The 21,562-nt window shown below is 38.7% G+C and overlaps 1 protein-coding gene across 1 annotated transcript in view; it reads left to right on the top strand.

Moving 5' to 3' along the window:
* Positions 1 to 21,562, top strand: part of fryl (furry homolog, like) — a 106,870-nt gene that overhangs the window by 34,773 nt on the left and 50,535 nt on the right. The window contains exons 2-14 of the mRNA XM_017687903.2: positions 2,259 to 2,473; positions 3,627 to 3,680; positions 7,529 to 7,668; positions 7,868 to 7,964; positions 8,127 to 8,206; positions 9,571 to 9,651; positions 11,330 to 11,498; positions 12,194 to 12,286; positions 13,814 to 13,912; positions 14,197 to 14,298; positions 20,187 to 20,290; positions 20,605 to 20,713; positions 20,872 to 20,958. Coding sequence (XP_017543392.1) covers positions 2,259 to 2,473; positions 3,627 to 3,680; positions 7,529 to 7,668; positions 7,868 to 7,964; positions 8,127 to 8,206; positions 9,571 to 9,651; positions 11,330 to 11,498; positions 12,194 to 12,286; positions 13,814 to 13,912; positions 14,197 to 14,298; positions 20,187 to 20,290; positions 20,605 to 20,713; positions 20,872 to 20,958 — 1,430 coding nt within the window. The remainder of the gene's footprint in view (positions 1 to 2,258; positions 2,474 to 3,626; positions 3,681 to 7,528; positions 7,669 to 7,867; positions 7,965 to 8,126; positions 8,207 to 9,570; positions 9,652 to 11,329; positions 11,499 to 12,193; positions 12,287 to 13,813; positions 13,913 to 14,196; positions 14,299 to 20,186; positions 20,291 to 20,604; positions 20,714 to 20,871; positions 20,959 to 21,562) is intronic.

The raw sequence follows: 21,562 nt of genomic DNA, 5'->3' as shown, positions 1-21,562 counted from the left end.
CATTTTAATGTAAACAGACATTTTTGAGTGGTTAGATGTGAAATGATTTATTGTTGAGAAACTTAGACTCTTATTTCTTTACAGTGGTGGCATTAAGAACCACAGTTTGCAATTTCTAGGGCCTGTGAGCTTAAGTATCCCACACCAGGGCAAGCACCCTACACTATACCAATAAGAGTTCCTGTCAAGCCACGAATATATTCTAAGCCAGTTAGTCTGAAGCTTGTCTATTGACTAGTCATCTTGCTAACTTTACTGTTACCTGACTGAGGATCCTGAGGATTAATATTGTAAACGCTGACACCTCTAGCACTGCTGTTTGCACCCTGTTGGGTTCCGGGTTTTTTTTTTTTTGTTAGTTTGTTTTGTTTCCACTTCAGATGATGTAGATTAACGTTTTAGCCAGTGGTCAATTTTTGCATCCCATACTCAAATTCAGGCCCTGATGACAATATTTTATTGTTATTGTGATAAATTACATCACAGTATGCTTTTCTGAGTACTTACAGAACACTGGCCAACTGCAGATTAGAGATAATTAAGCCTGAAGAATTAGATTTAGTGCAGTGTGTGAAACATTTAGTTGTATTTATAGTTGAAACAAATAGTAATTTTTATAGTTTTCATAGTAATTTTTTAAATGTGGCATTACTGGTTCCTTTTTATCCGTTACAACCAGGTCCAATACAACCAATAATGAAGTTTAAGCTAACAATGACATTTTGGGGTTTAATTATTTAATTGTTCATTGTATGCAACTAAAGTGCAAACCTAAAGTGGCCAAATTGGCGGATTAGCCATCTTGGTATGTTTATTTAGTAGCTAAATAATAAATTATGCTTTTTCTTAAGAGAGAGTATAAGCAAAAAAGCACTAATTTCTCATGCATCCATGCTAAAAACGCAGTAAAATAGCAGTAATCATACAAATATTACTTGTACTTCTTTACTGCTTTCTTTTATTTACATTTATTTGCCTCAATCCAACATACATAGTAAAACCTGTGGAAAAATTATTGCAGTCAGCTTTAATAATTTAATAATAATAAAAAATAATTTAATAATTTTAAATAATTGTGATCATTTCAAATAACTGTGATAGGCATAGTTCCAACTTAACAATCTCAGAAAACCACAAAAGATCATGCTGTGTGTTATATATTGTAAAGATGTCTTCAAGTATAATGATATTGTATTTTTGCTTTTTAGCCCACCCCCATCTGAGCAAATATACATTGATCAGGCATAACATTTATGACCACCTCCTTGTTTCTACACTCATTGTCCGTTTTATCAGCTCCACTTTCTATATAGCTGCACTTTGTAGTTCTACAGTTACAGACTGTAGTCCATCTGTTTCTCTGGTACTTTGTTAGCCCCCTTTTACCCTGTTCTTCAGTGGTCAGGACCCCCATGGTCCCTCACAGAGCGTGTGTACTATTCAGGTGGTGGATCATTCTCAGCACTGCAGTAACACTGAAGGTGGTGATGGTGTGTTAATATGTATTGCACTGGTCTGAGTGGATCAGGCACAGCAGTACTACTAGAGACTCACATAATGAGACTCACTAATTACAGATCATTTCAGAGATTTCATGCTATTGTTATGACAGTTGTTTACTTATTTTACAGCAACCAACAAAGCTGCAAAAATATGTCAGTCTTTGCCCTGGTGTGATGAAAATAGTTGACACTGTCAAAACTGGTGTGACATTCTTGGAGAGTCTGTGGTGATGTCTTCCTCTCCAGCCTAAGCACGTTTAGGTGCACCGCTACACAGATGAGCTTTGCTGGTTTTGTACACGTGTAGTCGTGTGTGTATATAGCTATACGTACTGCAAATGTGCAAACTTCTACGCATGTGAGTTTAAGCTAAAACTCCAGCTTTTAGCACAGTCGGCTGTTTTGGTTACATTGGCGCTTCAGTTTTTAATTTTTATATTATTTATTAATTATATAGTTATATAATTATTATATTTGTAGGACTTTCTGACACTTGCTTACAGTATAAATTGTCATTGAACTATCATCTGTTTTAACTTTTGATCGTGAGGATAATCTCAAGTACAAAATTCTGTCAGCCTGAAATGATTGGCCATTGGAATTTTGAGACGTGTCATTAGCATTTTCATATTGTTCAGACCCCAATACACAGCAGTAATAGGTGCAGTGCCAGCTTTTCACTCATTTGCAGAATTACATTCTTTAATGAAAGACAGGAACTGACCTCATCTTTTTCTTTTTTTTCTTTTTGTGCAGCCTCTGTTCCGGTGAGCAGCAGCAGTCTAAGTAGACGCCGTGCAACCCCGTCAGCCCCGCTCAGCTGGGAGAAGCGCAGCGCCCAGGCCACAGCCATGTCCAGCATCACCATCGACCCCGAGGCCAAGCCTGGCGAGTTTGTCATCAAGAGCCTCTTCGCCGAGTTCGCTGTGCTCGCCGAAAAGAAGATCGAGGTGGTCATGGCCGAGCCACTGGTCAGTACAGCTCTGATAAATGTGATGTGCAGCGAGAGTCAGGGTGATGAAATATATTTGTTATTAAAGAAAATTCTTTTACAAAAGGGATATTTCTGGTTCTAGAATATGATTGAGTGAACCATATTCAGAAATGCTGTAAAATACTTGAATAGCACACCCCCCAAAAAAATTCTGTATTAATGCGCTGCATATTATTAACAACTTTATTGCTGTTTATGAAATCAAACTATTGCATTGGTACATGTAACGTAGTTATATCATATATGTATGTATGTTTTATAAAGCAGTAAGGCTTTTGAGGTTGGTTTGTGGTCTACTTTGTATAACAGCCATTAACATGGCACAGTTAGTGATGCACATGCTTAGTATCGTATTATGCATTGTGTTAAATTACTATACAGTACTGTGTGAAAGTCTTAAATAGTTATCAAAGTTGCTGGAAACCCCTTGTCTAATTAGTATGTGTTTTGCCAGCAAAACCCTCATATAACATTAGAAGAAATACAATACAGGTACAGCAAAACATGAGTCCTTTTATCTTCAGAGAGTAATTTCTGTTTTGGTTAGAAAAAGAGCACAAGTTTGGTTCCCAACTTCTCACTGCTCTCCAACCATCACATGGACTTATTGAGGTCCATCAGCAGTACCTGATTTCATTTTATGAAGGATTAGTTGAAGCAGGCATTGGATGGTATTTGTAAATACAGAAATAGCTTTGGAAATAACATAGTGACGCACATCGTTTTCTCAAATTTGCATATTACTGTATGTATTTTACATCAGAATGTGTAGCAGCTCATGAGAGTGCCACTGTGCGCTGTAGCAGTCTAGTAGTTTCAGAAATAAAAGCAGGTGACCAGAGTTAGCAGAGCAAAAGCCATCAACCAAGACAGCAGATTCTGTCTGTCTGTGTCTGTCTGTCTGTGTCTGTCTGTGTCTGTCTGTGTCTGTCTGTGTCTGTCTGTCTGTCTGTCTGTGTCTGTCTGTCTCTTAACTACATTTTCTTCGTAATACATGAGGGCTCATTACAAGTGGACTGTTTTTTTTTTTTTTTTTTTTTGAGATCACAAAGCTGAGAAGTGCTTAATGTGCGAGTGTCCAGTATTAGAAGTCCAGTCCCATGACTGTCATCTCTCTGTTTCGTCTTTAGGAGAAGCCTTTATCCAGATCTCTGCAGAGAGGGGAAGATGCACAGTTCGATCAGGTGAGTTTTGGTGCACTTGAATGCGTGGAGTGTGACACCCGCTCTCTCGCTCCCTCTCGCTCCCTCGCGTGCTCTCGCTCTCTCACTCTCTCTTATCCCTTCTCCTCTATTCTCTGCCTTTTGTCTGTTTCCATTTTTCTCTCTTTTCTCTCTCCCCCAGCTCTGTCTATCTTTCATCCCTTCACCCCCTCTCTTTTGTCTGTTTCCATTTCTCTCTCTCTCTCTCACTCTCTCTTCTCTCTCCCGCTGTTCTGTCTCTCGCTCTCATCTCTTCTCTGCCTTTTCTGTTTCCATTTTCTCTCACTCTCTTCTCTCTCCCCCTGCTCTATCTATCTGTCATCCCTTCTTTCTCTCTTTTCAGCCTTTTGTCTGTTTCCATTTCTCTCTCTCGCTCTCTCTCTTCTCCCCTGCTCTGTCTCTCTCATCTCTTCTCTGCCTTTTTTCTGTTTCCATTTTTCTCTCCTCCTCTATCTCTCTCTTGCTCTCCCCTTCTATCTCTTTCTCGCTCTCGCTCTCCCCCTCAATCTCTGTCCCCCTCTCTCTCATTCTCTCTCTCTCTCTCCCCCCTGCTCTGTCTATCTGTCATCCCTTCTCTCTCTCTTTTCTGCCTTTTCTGTTTCCATCTCTCTCTCCCTCTCTCTTCTCTCTCCCTCTGCGCTCTCTCGCTCTCTCTCTCTCTCTCTCTCTCTCTCTCTCTCTCTCTCTCTCTCTCTCTCTCTCTCTCTCTCTCTCTCTCTCTCTCTCTCTGTGTGTTTTTCTTTGTCACTGCCTCTCTGTTAGAGTATCAGTCAGTAGTCAAAAGTCATTGCAGTAAAACTCTTAACAAAGGAGCTGCAGCAGACAGCTTTGCTCAGCACAACACAAAGCTAAAGAGATCCCGCACCACTATGGATCAGGTTCTCACCACTTAGGCACATGTGCAGTATGTGTATAGAAGAAGCTCTGTGTAGTTTGTGTTTGGTTTATTGTGTTTATCTTTGCATTAAGTGTGTATGTGTGTGTACATGAGGGAGAGAGAGAGTGCGCAAACAAGAGCTTCCAAGCATTTGTTTGCATAGAGAAAACAGGATTGATGTTTCATACGGTAAGTCTGCAGGCATGTACCATGAGTTTAGGTATCCTGTGTGTGTGTGTGTGAGTGTGTAATTGCTGCGTCATCCTCAACAGTATATCAGTGTGGGGTGTTGGAGTGTGTCGGCCCAGCGCGAGGAGGGCAGAGAGAGCAGTTACATAACTCTCCTCAGTAGCATTCATCACTCTGCCACACACTCATACTCACACACATTCTCTCTCTCTCTCTCTCTCTCTCTCTCTCTCTCTCTCTCTCTCTCTCGTCCATAGCTGCCTCCATATCTTATACATTTATGTAAATATTATCCCGATACTATAGATAAACCTATAGCCAAGTCTGTCTTTAAGGTGAAATACTTCACTAAGTGGTTCTCATTGTCACTCACTCACGATACACCATTCTAACATATTGGATTAGTATCTAGTGGATCAGTATCAGTAACGTTAATAAACAGATTAGATACTTGTTAAACATTTATATCAACCTACTACAGCATGGCTTTGTGTATGCTTAAGTTAGCCTGTGAAGCATAGTTGGCCTGTGAGGATATTCGATTTGGCTCACCAGAAGGTCACCCTACCCTCTTTCACTTTCCAGTGTACTATGTATGGAATTTGTTCTTATTTTCTGAATAAAATATAGTTTATTGTAAAATACATTTCTAAAATCTTGACTTGTACATGCCTACCATTTTTTTTCAGCCCTTGGCCCACCACAAACTTTGTAATTTGGCCCTTCAAGACAAAAATCGGCCACCTCTGTTCTTTTTTTTTAAGGCTGTCAAGTGAATGAAATAAAGTATAATAATTAATCACACTGTTTTGTGTAATTAATAAAGATTAATCACATTAGTCTTATTTGCTCAAATTTGACTCTAAAGAAAGATTATTATGCCTTTTGTTACAACTGTATGAGTGGACAGAATTCAGCAACATTATTTTTATCATGTGGAGTGTGAACAGCGTGTAGGGTGAACAGTTTCCTTGTTCACGAACACTGAGTGAGAGCAACAGTAGCTGCTGTTATATGTTCCAGTCATATATGTTAGTGGTTCCAGCTCCTCCACGATTGTGGATTGTTCTTCATACAATTTATGGATTCTTGTTGGGACCTGTCACCGGGAACTGGAGCTGTCCTCTTCACTATTGCATTTATTAGTTTTGTGCATAGGTCTATAGGGTTTGTCCATGGTCCCCTGCGAGCATTGTCCACAGTGTGCTGAAGGTATTCCTTTAAAAGCTGCATTTGAAGGAGAGTTTTGCAGTCAGTCATTATATCTTAGCAACACACAGCATATGAATGGCTGGTCTTCAGTGTGAACTGATAATGGATGGTTTGAAGGTTTTTAGTGGTATTCAAAAAGTTTAGTTGCGTAAAGAATTTCTCACGTTAACGTCTTACTAACCCACTAACTTTGACAGCCATAGTATTTATGTTAATGTGCTATGAAACAGTAGCGCCTGAACAGAGCAAGGCTATCAGATTGGTACTGTGCACCAGCCAGTACTCCAAGTTGAAAAAAATATTTCAATCACTTGTGAGAGAGGAAGAAGTTGCGTCTGTGCATCCCTTTTCCACATGCAGTGATTATTTCCTGTAGTTGAAGTATTCTGTGTTTAGGCAGTAAATGTGACTGAAGATCTGTCGCTGTTGTAGGAGGCTCTCACTGCAGAACACATTCAGATAGTCCATTATTACATTATAGTCAACTCCTGCATCTGCTGCACTTTAGTACTACTGTTAGTCTGTTGTCTACTTAAGCTTAAGCTGCTTATTTTTGGTGTGTGTTTGTTTTAGCTGCTGGGCTACTGCAGAGATCTTCATTCCCAATAGGACAAATCAATAATGCACTTAACTGCTCACTTTGACTCTGACTTTGACTCTCTCTCTCTTGCTCTCTCGCTCTTCTCTCTCTCCCCACTTTCTCTCTTTCCCCACTTTCTCTCTCTTGCTCGCTCGCTCGCTCGTTCTCACTCATGCATGAATATTAAAAACCAGAGCTCTCCATCTTATCATCCAGCACACATGATTCTAAATGTTATGAACATTAGAAAACTTGAATAATGAGTTGAAATATCTAACAAAAATACATTCTCCCCTTCCTCCCTCTTTCTGTCCTCTCTGTCCTTCTTCATTTCAGATGTTTTTGTTTTGTTGCTCAGTTTAATGTCATTATTGGTTCACATTCCAGTCCAAATTGCTGGAGTTATATCACTGATGTCACTTTGTGTAACAGAGCTTCTTAACTGCCATGATGCCAGTATGTTTAAAGAATTTTTCTGCTCTGTTTGTTTTGTTCTGATGTTTAAGTATAATGAAACACCAACTTATGAGCTTCTGTTTGCTGCATATTGTCACTATCTAAAAACTGTCTCCAATAGTGTGATTGTTAGTTTTCTGCATAATTTGAGCAAAGCAGCTGTCATTTACATTGTATGAAAATTTCATGGTGATTGAACCAATAGAAATACTCAAATTGCTTAGAAATAAAAAAAATTCTTACATTAATGTACGTTAATGTAAGATTTTTTTTTATTTCTAAGCAATTTGAGTATTTCTATTGGTTCAATCACCATGAAATTTTCATACAATGTAAATGACAGCTGCTTTGCTGTAAGTAAAGAAGGTTTTTGCCTTCTGCTGTAAACGTACCATTTTGGAGATGTTTTTCTTGGGACAACAACAATATTGAAGAAATATTGCTAAACCTAAAAAGCAAGAATATTTTTATTCTCCCCAGTGGTAAAGGCATATCTGTATGTGTGTGTGTTTATAGTTAATAAGCTCTATGAGCTCAATAGCGGAACACTGTTTGCCCTCGCTGCTGCGGACGCTGTTTGACTGGTACCGGAGACAGAGCGGCACAGAGGACGAGTCCTACGAATACAGACCCAGATCCAGCACCAAGTCCAAGGGGTGAATAAATACATCCTTAAATTATGTCTTATATTCCCTGTCCCTCTCCCTCTCTCTTTCTCATTCTCTGTCTTTAAATATAACCAGAAAAGCATGAGGGAAATGTGTTAATTTAGTGTTATCCCTATAATAAAATAAGGTAAATAATAACTTATTTTGCTACCTTTTTTTTCTTCTCCTCCTTCTTTTTTCACTTCAGGGATGAACAGCATCGGGATAAAGACTACCTACTGGAGAGGAGGGACTTAGCCATAGACTTCATTTTTTGTTTAGTTTCAGTAGAGGTTTTGAAACAGGTGAGATCTATATGTGTATATTTGAAAGAAAATGTTACTGTATTTTTGAAAATGAGGCACAAGTTTTTGTTTGAGTTGCCACGTCTCTTTAAGTAAATTTCAGATTTCATAGAATACAGTTAAATGTATGTGCATGATGGTGATTTTCCCCCCACCCCTTAGATTCCTCTTCATCCTGTGCCAGATGCATTAGTCCATGAAGTCCTTAACCTGGCATTTAAGCACTTTAAACACAAAGAGGGGTGAGTAGTGGCATGTGTACACAACACCAAAGTGACTTTTTCTGTAAATGAATTTATCAAGTGACTGCATCACTGAAGTTTTGTCTAAGACCTGAGTACTTTGAGAGGAGGGTTTTTTCATGAAAGATGACCAACTACAGATCATTATGTGTGCATGAAGTGTAGGAGCAGGCAGTTTTCAAAAGGGTAATTAAAAAAAACAGCCATGTGAAACAAAGAACAGAGCTCTAAAATAAATTTTATAGACATGATGCTCAATTTTCTTTCATTTCAGCAACTAAATCTTGCTTTAAAAGACTAAGTGCTTCAAAACGTTTCCCATCAGAGTGATAAAATATTCAGTGCCTGGAAGTGCATCCACACAGACATGTCCATAGCCTTGGGGAATTTAACTGACAAAATTGCAAAAGCCTGCTTAGCATACAGTGCTCAGATTTAGTTTTGGGATGATTCTATCATCATTTGATTTATAAGATAATTTAGTTGTGAAAACTGTTCTTTAAAGCTTTCAGTGGTACATAATTGTAAGACCTTTTTATGACGGCTAATATGACTTATTCAGAGTCATTCTGAGTTCAACTGAGCAATACCAAGCTAGAAAACATTCACCTTACCTCACAATTTACTTCGAAACAAATGCTGAGACTCAAATCCAAATGCACATGTGTTCAAAACAGAGATCTCCATTGTACCATCTAGCACACCTAACTGTAAATGTAATTAACATTCTGAAAGATAGAGGAAGATAGAGTTAGGAAGCTTGAATATTGAGTTGAATTAGTCTGTCAAAAAATATTTGGAATAAAATGTCTTAGAAATGTGAGATGTTTGAGATACTGTGAGATGTTTGAGATACGCTGAAAGTTCCAAAATTAAGAGTGAAAAATGTGCTGAAGTGGTGGAAAGAAACAAAGTGTCAGAGCCTGCCACACTCTGGCCAGTCAAAAGAAAAAAATCCAAAAATGTCATCCAAAAGAAGGCATAGGCAACAAAATACTAACCTAAATAAAATACTAACTACTGACCTACATAAATGAAAGAGGCACTAATATTTCTCCCATTAATATTACATCATTTTTTTTTTAAACATACCTTACCTAATTTTTATTTAAATTCTGGGATTGCCAGTTTCAATAAGTAAACCTGGTCATATAAGTAGCAAGAGTCCCATGACTGCTTTTGAGCACTGTATCACATATATCAAAGTCTTTGTGTCTCTGTGAGCATCTGAGGCTGAAACTACACTTAAAGCAAAGCAGTGATTGTAGACGACCTTCACTGACTTCAAAGACCACACATATATCTTAATTACTGCGCTTGTTGGCAAATGCTAATTGCTGAGCTTGTTTTTTTTGTTCCGACAGGTACTCTGGTCCCAACACTGGCAATGTGCACATCATTGCAGATCTATTCGCTGAGGTCATCGGAGTCCTCGCCCAGTCCAAGTGAGTCAGGATTTCTTTCCAGTTCCCCAAGTAAAACTTTTTTTCAGTCTGCCTTTAAGGTTTTTCCCCAACTTTGCGTTGCATAGCTCCATTTTAGCTTCAGTACTGTTCAACTCCAGCCCTCAGTTCAGAACTTTCTTTTTTGTTTTGTTTTTTAATTGCACTTTTTTTTGATGAAGTTTGATGAAGTTGATGAAATTTCTGATATTGTTTTTTCAGTGTTGGCATCTCATTTTAAACTGTGGTCTGAATTTAAGCTCAGATGATAGTTGCTCCGTTTATTCCTGAAGAACATTCAGATGGGTCAATTTAATGCTCATGCAGAGCGAACACAGCAGTCAGTCTTTACGCTGCTCTTCACACTGAATCCATCACACTGTCAGATTCTTAGCTAAGCACTGGGCCTAAAATGATTTAAAGCAACTCCAGACACATTTACAGTTCACATAACGCAGCCTGAATGCATTCTAACACACTAACACACACAGATGCACAACATGGCCAGTTCAAACCCTAATCTAATTTAATCTAGCGCTGTAATAGTCATTGATAGAAACTGATTTACCATACGGATTCACTCTCTTTCCTTTAGCCGTTTCCTGTGTAGAAAGTACTTTAGCTTAGAATGAGGACAGTACATTGTGTAATAATGATAATGAAATTACTTGAAGCCCCTGGTGTTTGTCGAGTTCTGCATTAGAATGAGTGCAGGACTAAAGAGTGTGTGTGATTTAGGTCTGTGTGCAGTCTCAGACTTACTTTGCTTTGGTTAGACATACCAGTACTGGCACAGTGCCATTTTCACTATCAATATGATGGCTAAAACCTTGAGTATCAGCTAACAATGATATCAGTTCTTCAAAAACTACAAAGCTTTACTCTTACTTGTGAGCATCCTGTGAAGTAGTGCGTCATTTTCTAGTTGCCGTTATGCCCACATTCGGACCACTGGGTCTGAGGAGTTTATCTCTGTTTGAAGGAAATAAGTAAAAGTAGGTTTACTATTGAATTTCAGCTGTTTTGTAACACCACTAGCTACTCAAACAGTAGACTTCACATACCAGAGCAACTTAACTCCCTCATTTAGCAAAGCCTGCTGGTTCAGTGCACAGCAGCATTAGCTTGTATGCAGCAATGTTCATATTTAGACTCTTGTCTCATAATTCAGTAGATTATGAAGAGACATTCTGAAGAAAAATACATGCATATGGCAAAACATATCGGCTTTGAAAGACTTATTTACCGCAGGATTGCGAAAATGGCAATCGTTGAAAACTAAATAATAAAAAATAATTATTCACAAAGAAAATATCAATTACTGTGCAAATGTGTGTAAATTTTAGACTTTTTAATTTTGTAACTTTGTAATTATTGTCTATTTAAAGATTTGAACATTTGGCTGCTGTTGTGACTTGCTTTACTTCATGTTATGTGGAATTACAAGCACTTCAGTGATAATTCAGGCTAGATTTGTTGCAGAATTGAATCAGATTCCTTCTTTGTCTAATCCGATATCTGTTCTAGCTTTCAGTTCATATCAACCAGATGCCGATACTGGGTATCAGAACTTGTGGCATCTCTACATACAAGTGGCATACCTCTTAAAGAAACCGTTAATTAATCAGTTTCTGCAAACATTAAAAAGATGCAACCATGCTGTGTGTTTGTCTTGGCGCAGGTTCCAGGCAGTGCGTAAAAAGTTTATCACAGAACTGAAGGAGCTGCGGCAGAAAGAGCAGAGTCCTCATGTGGTGCAGAGCATCATCAGCCTCATCATGGGCATGAAGTTCTTCAGAGTCAAAATGTATCCAGTGGAAGATTTTGAGGCTTCCTTCCAGTTCATGCAGGTTGGGTCATAGAATATATAGAAACTCGCATGCAGGAGGTTTTGATGTTCAGTCTTGAAGCACGCTTTCCTAGAATCTCCTTCCCTTCCCTTCTCTTCCCTTCTCTTCTCTTCCCTTCCCTTCTCTGCTCTGCTCAGCTCTTCTCAGCTCAGCTCAGCTCTTCTCAGCTCAGCTCAGCTCAGCTCTTCTCAGCTCAGCTCAGCTCAGCTCTGATCTCTGCTCTTCTCCTGTGTTTTTAAATTATTTTTTATTCCTACATTTTTTGTGTATAGGTGCTGGTCTATTGTATATGGGTTAATTTGTTACTGTGTTCTCAGCAGTGCTGTTTGTCTGCAGTCCTTTAATCTGTGCCTATAAAAACTGTTTGAGTAACTGTGTGTGCGTGTACACCTGCTTGCAAGACTGCCCACTCTGTGCCAAAAGCCCAGTGCAGAGTAATGCTTTTTCATTAAGGCTGATACAGGCAGTAAAAATGTGCACTCAATATGTGCTGCATTTAACAAGCCCTGTAACTCTGAGCTTTTTTATTGAGTCAGTTTTTACAGTGGACTTTATTTTGCCACCGTTATTTGCGTATGTGCATGATTATCCTGTACTGTGGGTGTTATTCATAGAATGATATATTACATGCTCCCCTATGAATTTTTCTTTAGATTGTTGTTTATTATAAATTGTCTTCTCATTTGTTTGTGCAGGAATGTGCCCAGTATTTCCTGGAAGTGAAAGACAAGGATATAAAGCATGCATTAGCTGGCCTATTTGTGGAGATCCTCATCCCTGTAGCTGCTGTAAGTACCTTAGAGCCTCTTTTAATACATGACATACTGTGACCATATCTGTTTACTAAAACCTGGTTAAACAGGCTTACTGCTTATAATGGTGTGCTTGGTCCTATGTTCCACATAAAACTAAATGACCAGATTCTGTGCTTTTGAAATAAAATGTTTGATATTGTGGGAGTCACATTCCACAGTTGTACCACAAAATTTGTCTTATTAATGCCAGATGCAGATATGTAGTCTTATCTCTGTGTTGCCACATCCCCACTCCTGAGTTGGATTAGCCTGGTTTGCTCAATCTGCTGCCTAGCACTTATTATTTCACAACTAATGTCAAACACATTATAAATTAGTGCCCTGAAACACAGTGATGCTTCATACACTAGATGACTGTTTTACCTAAAATCATTTTCAACTGACCCCAAAGAAGTGCTGAAAGACTTGTGAAGATATTGAACTCTGATCAGCTCTCAGCCATTCATTAATAGTGAGAAAAAGGCAAAAATGGTGAGGTGTTGTGTATATAAAAAGATCAAATCCAAGCTGTGTGTCCACACAGCCTTGAAAACATCACGTCTGAGTCAGAGCAAAAAAAAAAAAATCGGAATTGTGCCACTTCAACCTGGTAATGTGAACGTAGCCTATGTGATAATACAAGTTGATGAATCTGAACCTGTAGTAACCTGGAGTTAGAAAACATATAACATGTGTCTGAACTTCACTGTTAGCCTGAGAGTTTTATTACAACAAACTTTTTCATGAACAGAAGTAATGAAAATGAGACGTGATGAACAGAAGCCAAAAGCATAAAGTATTGTAGGTAATTCTGCCCCCAGTGTTAACATAGAGCTCTTTCATGTCATCAATTTGTAGTCTGTGTCCTACTCATATTAGGAGCTCTGGTTCTTAGAAACTTTCCTGTATAACAGACCTGACTGGCGTTTTTGGAAAATTGTCACTGTCGTTTGCTTTAGTAAACGAAAATGCCGCAAGGCTGATACGTTTTTCAGTACAGTTTTTTCTTTAAACGTCAGCGGATCATGTGAATAATTAGGTCATTAAACAGCTGAAATACAAGTTATGCTACATGCCAACTAATGCTGCTGTGCACTGAACATACATCAAAAGACTTCTCTTTTAACCTCGCCAAAATGCCCAACACAAACAAGCAAGCCTTATCAGGTTCAGAGAATTGGCGGTTTTAGGCTGCTGTTCAAGTAGCCGGCATCGGTAGATAAAAGTTTTACAGCAAATTTCCTTTCATGTCTTTTCAGTGCCAAGGAGTGTAGTTTGCTTGTAACAATAGTTTGCTTGTAACAACTTGAGTGAAATTAAAATATAAAACAAACATAACTTGATATCAGGTGATATCAGTTTGCCCCCTGAAATCACTATCTGTGTCAGCCACAGAATTTTTGTTTTGACTGGGCCGTTGCCTAGTGATATCACTTTTAACAGAATACTCTGATTCATTAAAAATTTGAATTGCGCTCTGATCCTGATAGTTTGTATTGAATTTGTGTGTACATGTTGAAGGCGGTAAAGAATGAAGTGAATGTGCCCTGCCTGAAGAACTTTGTGGAGATGCTCTACCAGACTACCTTTGACCTCAGCTCAAGAAAAAAGCACTCGCTGGTAAAGTCCTCACTGTATCGCTCATTCATTCACTCCCTCCCTCTGGGTTTGTGTGCATATTACTCAGACTTCTTACGTTCTTGTCTTCTTACTGATGTTGAAATACTTTTAGACTTGAGAATGATTACAGTAGAACCCTACCTAACCTGATTCTCTATCTCTATATCTGTCCATCTATCCATCTGTCTATCTGTCTATCCCTACTCTCTGTGTATCTCTCTCTCTCTCTCTCTCTCTCTCTCTCTCTCTCTCTCTCTCTCTCTCTCTCTCTCCCCCCCCTTCAGGCACTATATCCTCTGGTCACATGTTTGCTGTGTGTCAGCCAGAAGCAGTTCTTCCTCAATAACTGGCACATCTTCCTTCAGAACTGCCTTTCACACCTAAAGGTACAACACAGTCAGTCAGTTCACTGTAGAAAGACTACCTCAGCCAGTTTTCCCACAGTGACAGTCACACCCCAGCCTATTATAATGCAGAACTACGTAGCCTGCAGAGCACAGTGAAAATGTTTTCTGTAAGTACAGTGTGTTTGCATATGTGCCTATATGGACAAAACTGTTGGGACATATACATGTACGACATCCTGTTCTAAATCCATAGGCCTTAATTTTCTGAGGTTGGTTTCACCTTTGCAGCTTATAACAGCTTATGCTCTTCTGAGAAGGCTTTTTATAAGATTTGAGTGTGTCTGTGGAAATCGGCCTGGATTACACTCTCTGGTCTAGTTCCTGAAGGTGTTTGATGGGGTTGAGGTCAGGGCTCTGTGCAGGCCAGTCAAGTTCTTTCGCACCAAGTCACCCAGTCAGGCCTATGGACCTTGCTTTGAGCACTGGGGCTCAGTCATGCTGGAAGGGAAAAGGGCCTTCCCCACACTGTTCCCACAAAGTTGGAAGCTTACAATGGCCATAATGTCTTGTTTTTTGAAGCATTAAGATCCCCCTTCAGTGGAGCTAAGGGTTCTAGGCCAACACCTGTAAACAACCACATATCATTATCCCTCCCTCCAGCAAACTTTACAGTTCGCACAATGCCTTCAGTCAGGTAACGTTCTCCTGGCATTCGCTAAACACAGACTTGTCCGTCAGGCTGCCAGATAGAGACCATTATTCACTCCGCAGAATATGTTTCCACTGCTCCAGAGTCCAGTGGTAGAGTGCATTTCATGAAGCTCCTAATACTCTGTTCTTTTCTTAACGTTGCCTCAAGAAGTAATTCGGAAATCTTTAGTGAGTGATTCAACAGAGGATGGGCACTGTGCATGGTTTTGCATGATCTATCGCTTTGTGGCTGAGCTGTTGTTGCCCCATACATGCTTCCATTTCACAATGACAGCACTTACAGTTGACTGGGCAGATCTAGCAGGACAGAAATGTCACAAACTGACTTGTGGAGAAGGTGGCATCCTGTGACAGCACCGTGTTTTATGTCACTGAGCTCATCAGTACGAGTCGTTCTACTGCCAGCGTTTGTTTATTGAGACTACAAGGCTGTGTGCTTAATTTGATCCACCTATTAGCAATGGGTGTACCTGAAACACCTGAACTGACTAAATAATCAGGAGGGATGTCCCAATACTTTTGTCCATAGTATGTGTGTGTGTGGGTATGTGTCATATGACTAGCATCCTGGAAGCAGATAAAAATGGAACCAAATTGCTTAGTCTGTTTCCTTAAATCTGACCTTTTAATAGCTGTTCAAAAAGGGTGCAACTACAGTTAATTCAAAAGACAAATAGTCATCAAGATACTCTAGGAGCTTTGTAGGGCCCAGGCTTAAGAGAAAAGAGTCTTTTACCTGTTGTGTTGAACTTTTTAACAGTTAAACAACCAAAATTCTCTCTTCAACCAGCTTTCCAGTAGTTTTCTTTGCATTTATGTGTGCACCACTGTGTGCAGTGCTTAGTGTTTAAAACTTTTTAAAGTACATCAGGAGTCATCAGTTGCAGACCTGGATGACCATTGCATTTTGGAGATTTTCCTCCAGAAACACAACTACTGAACATAAGTAACTTTTGAGTTGAATCAGGTGTGTTTTGAACAGGAAATCAGTAAACTGTGCTCAAGGCCACCCCAAGACTATAATTAATGGCCTCTGCATTATGATAAAACAGTATTATTATGAACAAGAGTAAATGGTGCAATACACTGCTTTTCTGTAAAAGTTTCCCCCATTTGATGCAATCTAAGATACAAGATATGTGCTTACTGATACATTTTTGTGTCTATATGTATTTCTGTATGTGTGTGATGCATCACCATGTATGAATCTGTCTGATGGTATGAGTATGTTTGTGTGCGTATGTCACATTTGTGTTTTCTGTGACTGAAGGCTGAAATGACTGGACTGCTTAGTAGATGTTGTGGATCTCCTGCAAAGAGTTGATTCCCCCCGCCTTGTTCCTCCTTTTGATGTATTGGAGAATTGCTCCATGTTCCTATTGATTTTTGTGGTGTTAAAATTGATGAGTGCTGTGATTGAGATTCAGTATGATTCTTTGCTTTTTGATTCTTGATGATTCCCTGGTGGTGATTTACTGCAATGAATGATTTTTCAAAGCTTTTCAACCTCTGTGCTTTGCCAGTGTGAGGCCACCTCACCTTTCTTTCAGATTCAGACTGGTTTTATTCAGGTCCAAATTCTTCCTTAGTTTGTGGATGAAATCAGTTCATCAATTGAGGGGGTAAAGTACAGGTAGCATCAGTGGTGGGCAAAGACTCATGTAGCTCAGTTGGCTTAAGGGATTTGTAGTCTCAATAAGGGTGTAATTCCTCTCCTCATTGATCCACGCTCTTCTTCTTCTGTACCAGAAGTTACAGAACTCTGTTCCAGACATGTTTTTGGCACCTCCCTCCCGCATGTAAAAATACTAACCCTGCTTCTAGTCATCTCTGCCTCTCTTTAATTAGACCTTCATTTAGTGTGGTCCATCTCTTTGGCTAATCAGAGCGTATCCTTCCCCTACTTAAAGGAATGTTCCAGCATTGAATCTCTATCTACTACAACCCCAATTCCAGTGAAGTTGGGATGGAGTGTAAAACATAAATAAAAACAGAATACAATGATTTGCAAATCCTTTTCAACCTATATTCAATTGAATACACACAAAGCCAAGCTATTTAATGTTCAAACAAATAAACTTTATTGTTTTTTTGCAAATATTCACTCATTTTGAATTTGATGCCTGTAACACGTTCCAACGAAGTTGGGACAGGGGCAATAAAAGACTGGGAAAGTTGAGGAGTGCTCAAACACCTTGGATTTGCAAATCATTGTATTTTGTTTTTATGTTTTACACAACGGGTTGTACATCTGTAGCATGCAATCAGGTACCTTAGACAAAAATGCTGACGCAGTATTGTATTTTTTAACTGAACAGAAGAACTTGACTTGAAATTAACCTACAGTAGATGCGACATTGATGGATGCCCATTGGCTTTTGTGATAAGTAGCATCTTCCCATTCAAAGTATCATTCTCTATGATAATAAAACATGTGCTACAGATGCAGCAGGTAGACTGGATTAAAAAAGAATGAATTATCACTTTAACAATCATGGGAACTCGGCTCATTCTTGGACTGCTTTGGGTTTTGCATGGTCTGTCATTTCATAGCTTAGCATGGAATATACTGGGGCTGGTCCAGACAACATTTTCCTTTGAATACTCATTGATATTTCCTGATAAGTACTTGTTAGACTGTTGTGAGACCTACTGTTAAAAGCTGTAATGGAAAGTTAGAGCGTTTTTTTGGATACTCAACTTAATCACTGTTTCAGTCCACTCCGAAAGTGCTTGACATGCATCTTATGTCCATCAAAACATGAGCCCTTATGACTTATGAAAAAAAAAAAAAAAAAAAACCCATTAACTTAACAAGAGTGAATTCCATAGAGATGATGTCACATGCTCCCACTCTCTGCATTGTGTATTTAACATAATGTACTAAACTGTGGTGATCTTGGTGTGGTAGTTTCAGAACAGCGCCTGTGCTGCTCTGACAATGTGTGAGTGAAATTCATCTCAAAGTGTTAAAAAATATATAAATTTAAGATTCTAAAATTGAAAAACTGTTTATATAGAAAATGAGAAAAAAGAAGCTAAATCATGTGGAATGGACCCATGGTGGTGCTCAGATGGAACAGTGTACTAACATTTATTACATACTTGATATGCCTCGTCATGCAGTTTTTCCATTGAGCACTTGTTCTCTTTTAGCTTCATTGGCCACATGTAAAGCAATGCAGTTTGTTGTGCTTTAAGGAGAAATGATATTGCCATTAATTTAAACTGCATTCAACTAAATGAGCTATAATTTATTTTTAACATCATTTATACATTAACCTTAACTGTTCTCTCTAAAAGTCTTTGTGATGAAATGTGTGTTAGACTACCAATTTTTGTAAGCTTTCGAATGCTAAATAGAGGAAGCAACTAATATTCGAGTATTCTGATTGTGACCAGCCCCAGAAGATGCACAACATTTCTCTACAAATTATTCTCATAAATCTCATTTACAGTTTTGCATGTGTTTAGCAGTTGATTTGCAGTGCACATGCAGTGTTTGTTGTTTTTTGTGTGTGTGGGCTGATTTGTTTTAAGTTCTTGCTTTTTTAACATGCATGTTTTCCCTGCCTCCCATCACACTTCCTGTTTTGTGTCCTGTTTTTTTATTTTTTTATTTTTTTTGGTTTCTTTCTCTTTCACACATTCACCTGCTCCAGATGCCGTCAAACAACAGCATCCGTAAGCAGATTGAGACCCTCCAGGTGAGTTACTGTAGTAACCGTCAGGGGAGCTGGCCTTGATTCTTCTAAGAGGTCGTCTGATTGACCTCATCTTCCACACGTGGTTATTTGGCTGTGTCTCTCTTCATGGGTCAGCGCTCATTAACACATTTGAGTCTTCTGAGGATAGTGGACACATTTTGGTATTTGAGTGTATTCCCACAGGAGGTTGTTTATGGACTCCATTAGAAAAGCCAGTAGAAATAGATTATTGTTGATTATGTCATTAGTTTAGGGACAGTGCCCACTCTGCCTTATTGGTGGTGCTTATTCTCTTTTTGTGAGCCTAGCTTGTCTTTAGTGTCTAAGGGGGAAATTAGAATTATGGAGTTGTGTATGTTGTCGGCTTGCCTTTACAACAGTTGTGGACCCTGCCTTTCCAAGCTGCATACTTTTACCCCACACATATAATACTGTTCAAAAGTAATTTCCAGTCAAAATGGCTGTTCAGAACTCATTTTTCACAAGATGAGATTAGATACAAGATAACTGACTTGGAAAATTAAGTGAAAAAACAAGATTTTCTAAAACAAAAAAATGTTAAAAGAAATGGAACAGAAAACGAGACCACTACTGAGAAAAGAAAAGGAAAAAGAAGAAGAAAACATGCAAATCAAGCAAAGAAGCTGCTGGTGTTCTCAGCATTTTGTGAAAACCTGAAAGCAAATCTCCAGAAATGAGTGGAAGCTATAATAAAGGCACACTAGATACTGAATGTCTTTTGTTAATTTTGTGTTTTTTTTTATTTTTTGCTTGACACTCAAAAATTAAGTTGCCTAATGGCAACTTGACTAAAATGACTAAAAATTACATAAATGATGTCCTCTGACTTTTGCACAGTACTGTACACACAATCACTGCATTCATGTCATGAGATCTTTTGGTGATTTTGGAGACTTGAAAATGCCTTGCGCTTTTGCTGGTTTGTTGGACCTTGTCTTCAGTTGTGCAGCGACGTTGCCCCCAGTGGTTAGTGTGTGTCATTACAACTACACTGCTGAAAGGCCTTTGGTGCAGTAGAGGACCTTTACTGAAGGCTCTATGGTGAAGTGTTTTGTGTGTGTGTGTGTGTGTGTGTGATGGAGAAATCTAGAACAAGATATAGCTGCTTAGTCAGCAACTATATTGTGCACAAGCCTGATGTGTTAATCACAGGCTCATTATTCAGGTTTTATGAATCCCTTTTTTGGGTTCACTGAACAGATGAGTAATGAATCATATCTTCAGTGCAACTAATGCTGAAATCATCAGCTTTATTGGCTCATTAGCCAATGTCTCTGAATCACTTTCCTTATTAGCTCTTTTGTGAGTCAGTGAATTCTTGTGTAGTGTTAGTCTTCTGAATCAGCAATTCTTTTGCATGAACTAAGCATCTTATTTGATTCCACCCATTTGATTTAAAATAGTTTCTACATTAAAGGAACTTCATCCACCTTTTGCGAATGTGCTGGTCATGATTTATAATAATGACTGCTTTTGTTTCCTTTTTAGAACAAAGATCCTAAAATGTCTCGTGTAGCACTGGAGTCACTCTACAGGCTGTTGTGGGTCTACGTCATCAGAATCAAGTGTGAGAGCAACACCACCACACAGAGGTAACTGCAACATTCCCAATACAGATGGATACAAATGCACAAAGACATGCTAACACAAAAAGAACCTAACAAACCTTTCGCATACAGTGAACGCTGCTGTGACTTTTGCATTCTGTTCAGCTTTTTTTTATGCATTGGACACACAAAACTGTTCAATGGTAATACAATGCATAAACCTGCATGCCATGTGGATACATAACCACACTTCCTGGGAAACAGAATAAAGAGTACTTAGTAATATCAGAAAACAACATTATTTGCTGAGTCAGTGTTAGTACGTTGTGTTCTAAGCTTCTGTTTGTTTTCTCTCCTAGTCGTCTCCTCAGTATTGTTTCAGCACTTTTCCCCAAGGGTTCCCGCAGTGTGGTGCCCAGGGACACACCACTCAACATCTTTGTTAAGATCATTCAGTTCATTGCTCAGGTAAAGCCAGCTGCACTGTGCTACATTATAATTTGTTTTTAAGGCCATGTGATGCTCTTCATGTTAATGTAGCAATTCATTTCAGGGCTTTTGTATGTCTTAGCTGCTATGCCTGTGATTTTTAAAGGTGTGTTGCATGCATTCACTCTCTTGTGCAGGAAAGGCTGGACTTTGCCATGAAAGAAATCATCTATGACCTGCTGTGTGTGGGCAAGTCACATAAGACCTTCACCATCAATCCAGAGGTATGGAGACACACCAGCTATTATACAGTATTGTAATGTCATGTTATGCTTTAATTATGTACTCCAGCAGTTTTAGTTAAATATTGTGTTATTGACTGGTATGACCGGCAACCCTGAATTGTCATATGGTTATCAGTTCTCACTTTTTTTTTCTGCAACAACATACTTCTCATAAACTGGCCGTGAGGCTGGCTCATTGGGCCCAGATATCATGGGCACACGCCAGACCTTTCAAATGTCTTGCATTTAGACAATGTAACAGTAAATAAACTGATCAGTCAATCGATCAGTCAACCTTTATTGAAACTCTGAGAACATTGAGGGTGACCCTCATTTTCAATGTTGCCGAGTTGATACAAATCAAGGGATTGATGTGTAAGAACATATCAAATAATAAAAGTAAATTTAATTTAAAAAAATGACTCAAACCAGGTATGACAAGAAGAAACAAATAATAAATACAGTAGAAAATATAAAACAATAATTAAAATGTAGCTAAAATGTAAAAGTTAATAAAATCTAATCTATTTAAAATAAAATAAGAATAAACAGAACAAAAAGTAAACTAAAACTGAATTAACATGACTAAACTGATACCATAATT

The sequence above is a fragment of the Pygocentrus nattereri genome, chromosome 4 (genome assembly GCF_015220715.1).
Source record: "Pygocentrus nattereri isolate fPygNat1 chromosome 4, fPygNat1.pri, whole genome shotgun sequence".
NCBI classification, from domain to species: domain Eukaryota; kingdom Metazoa; phylum Chordata; class Actinopteri; order Characiformes; family Serrasalmidae; genus Pygocentrus; species Pygocentrus nattereri.
Note: the sequence above shows the minus strand (reverse complement) of the source record. Positions and strands in the feature narration are given on the sequence as shown.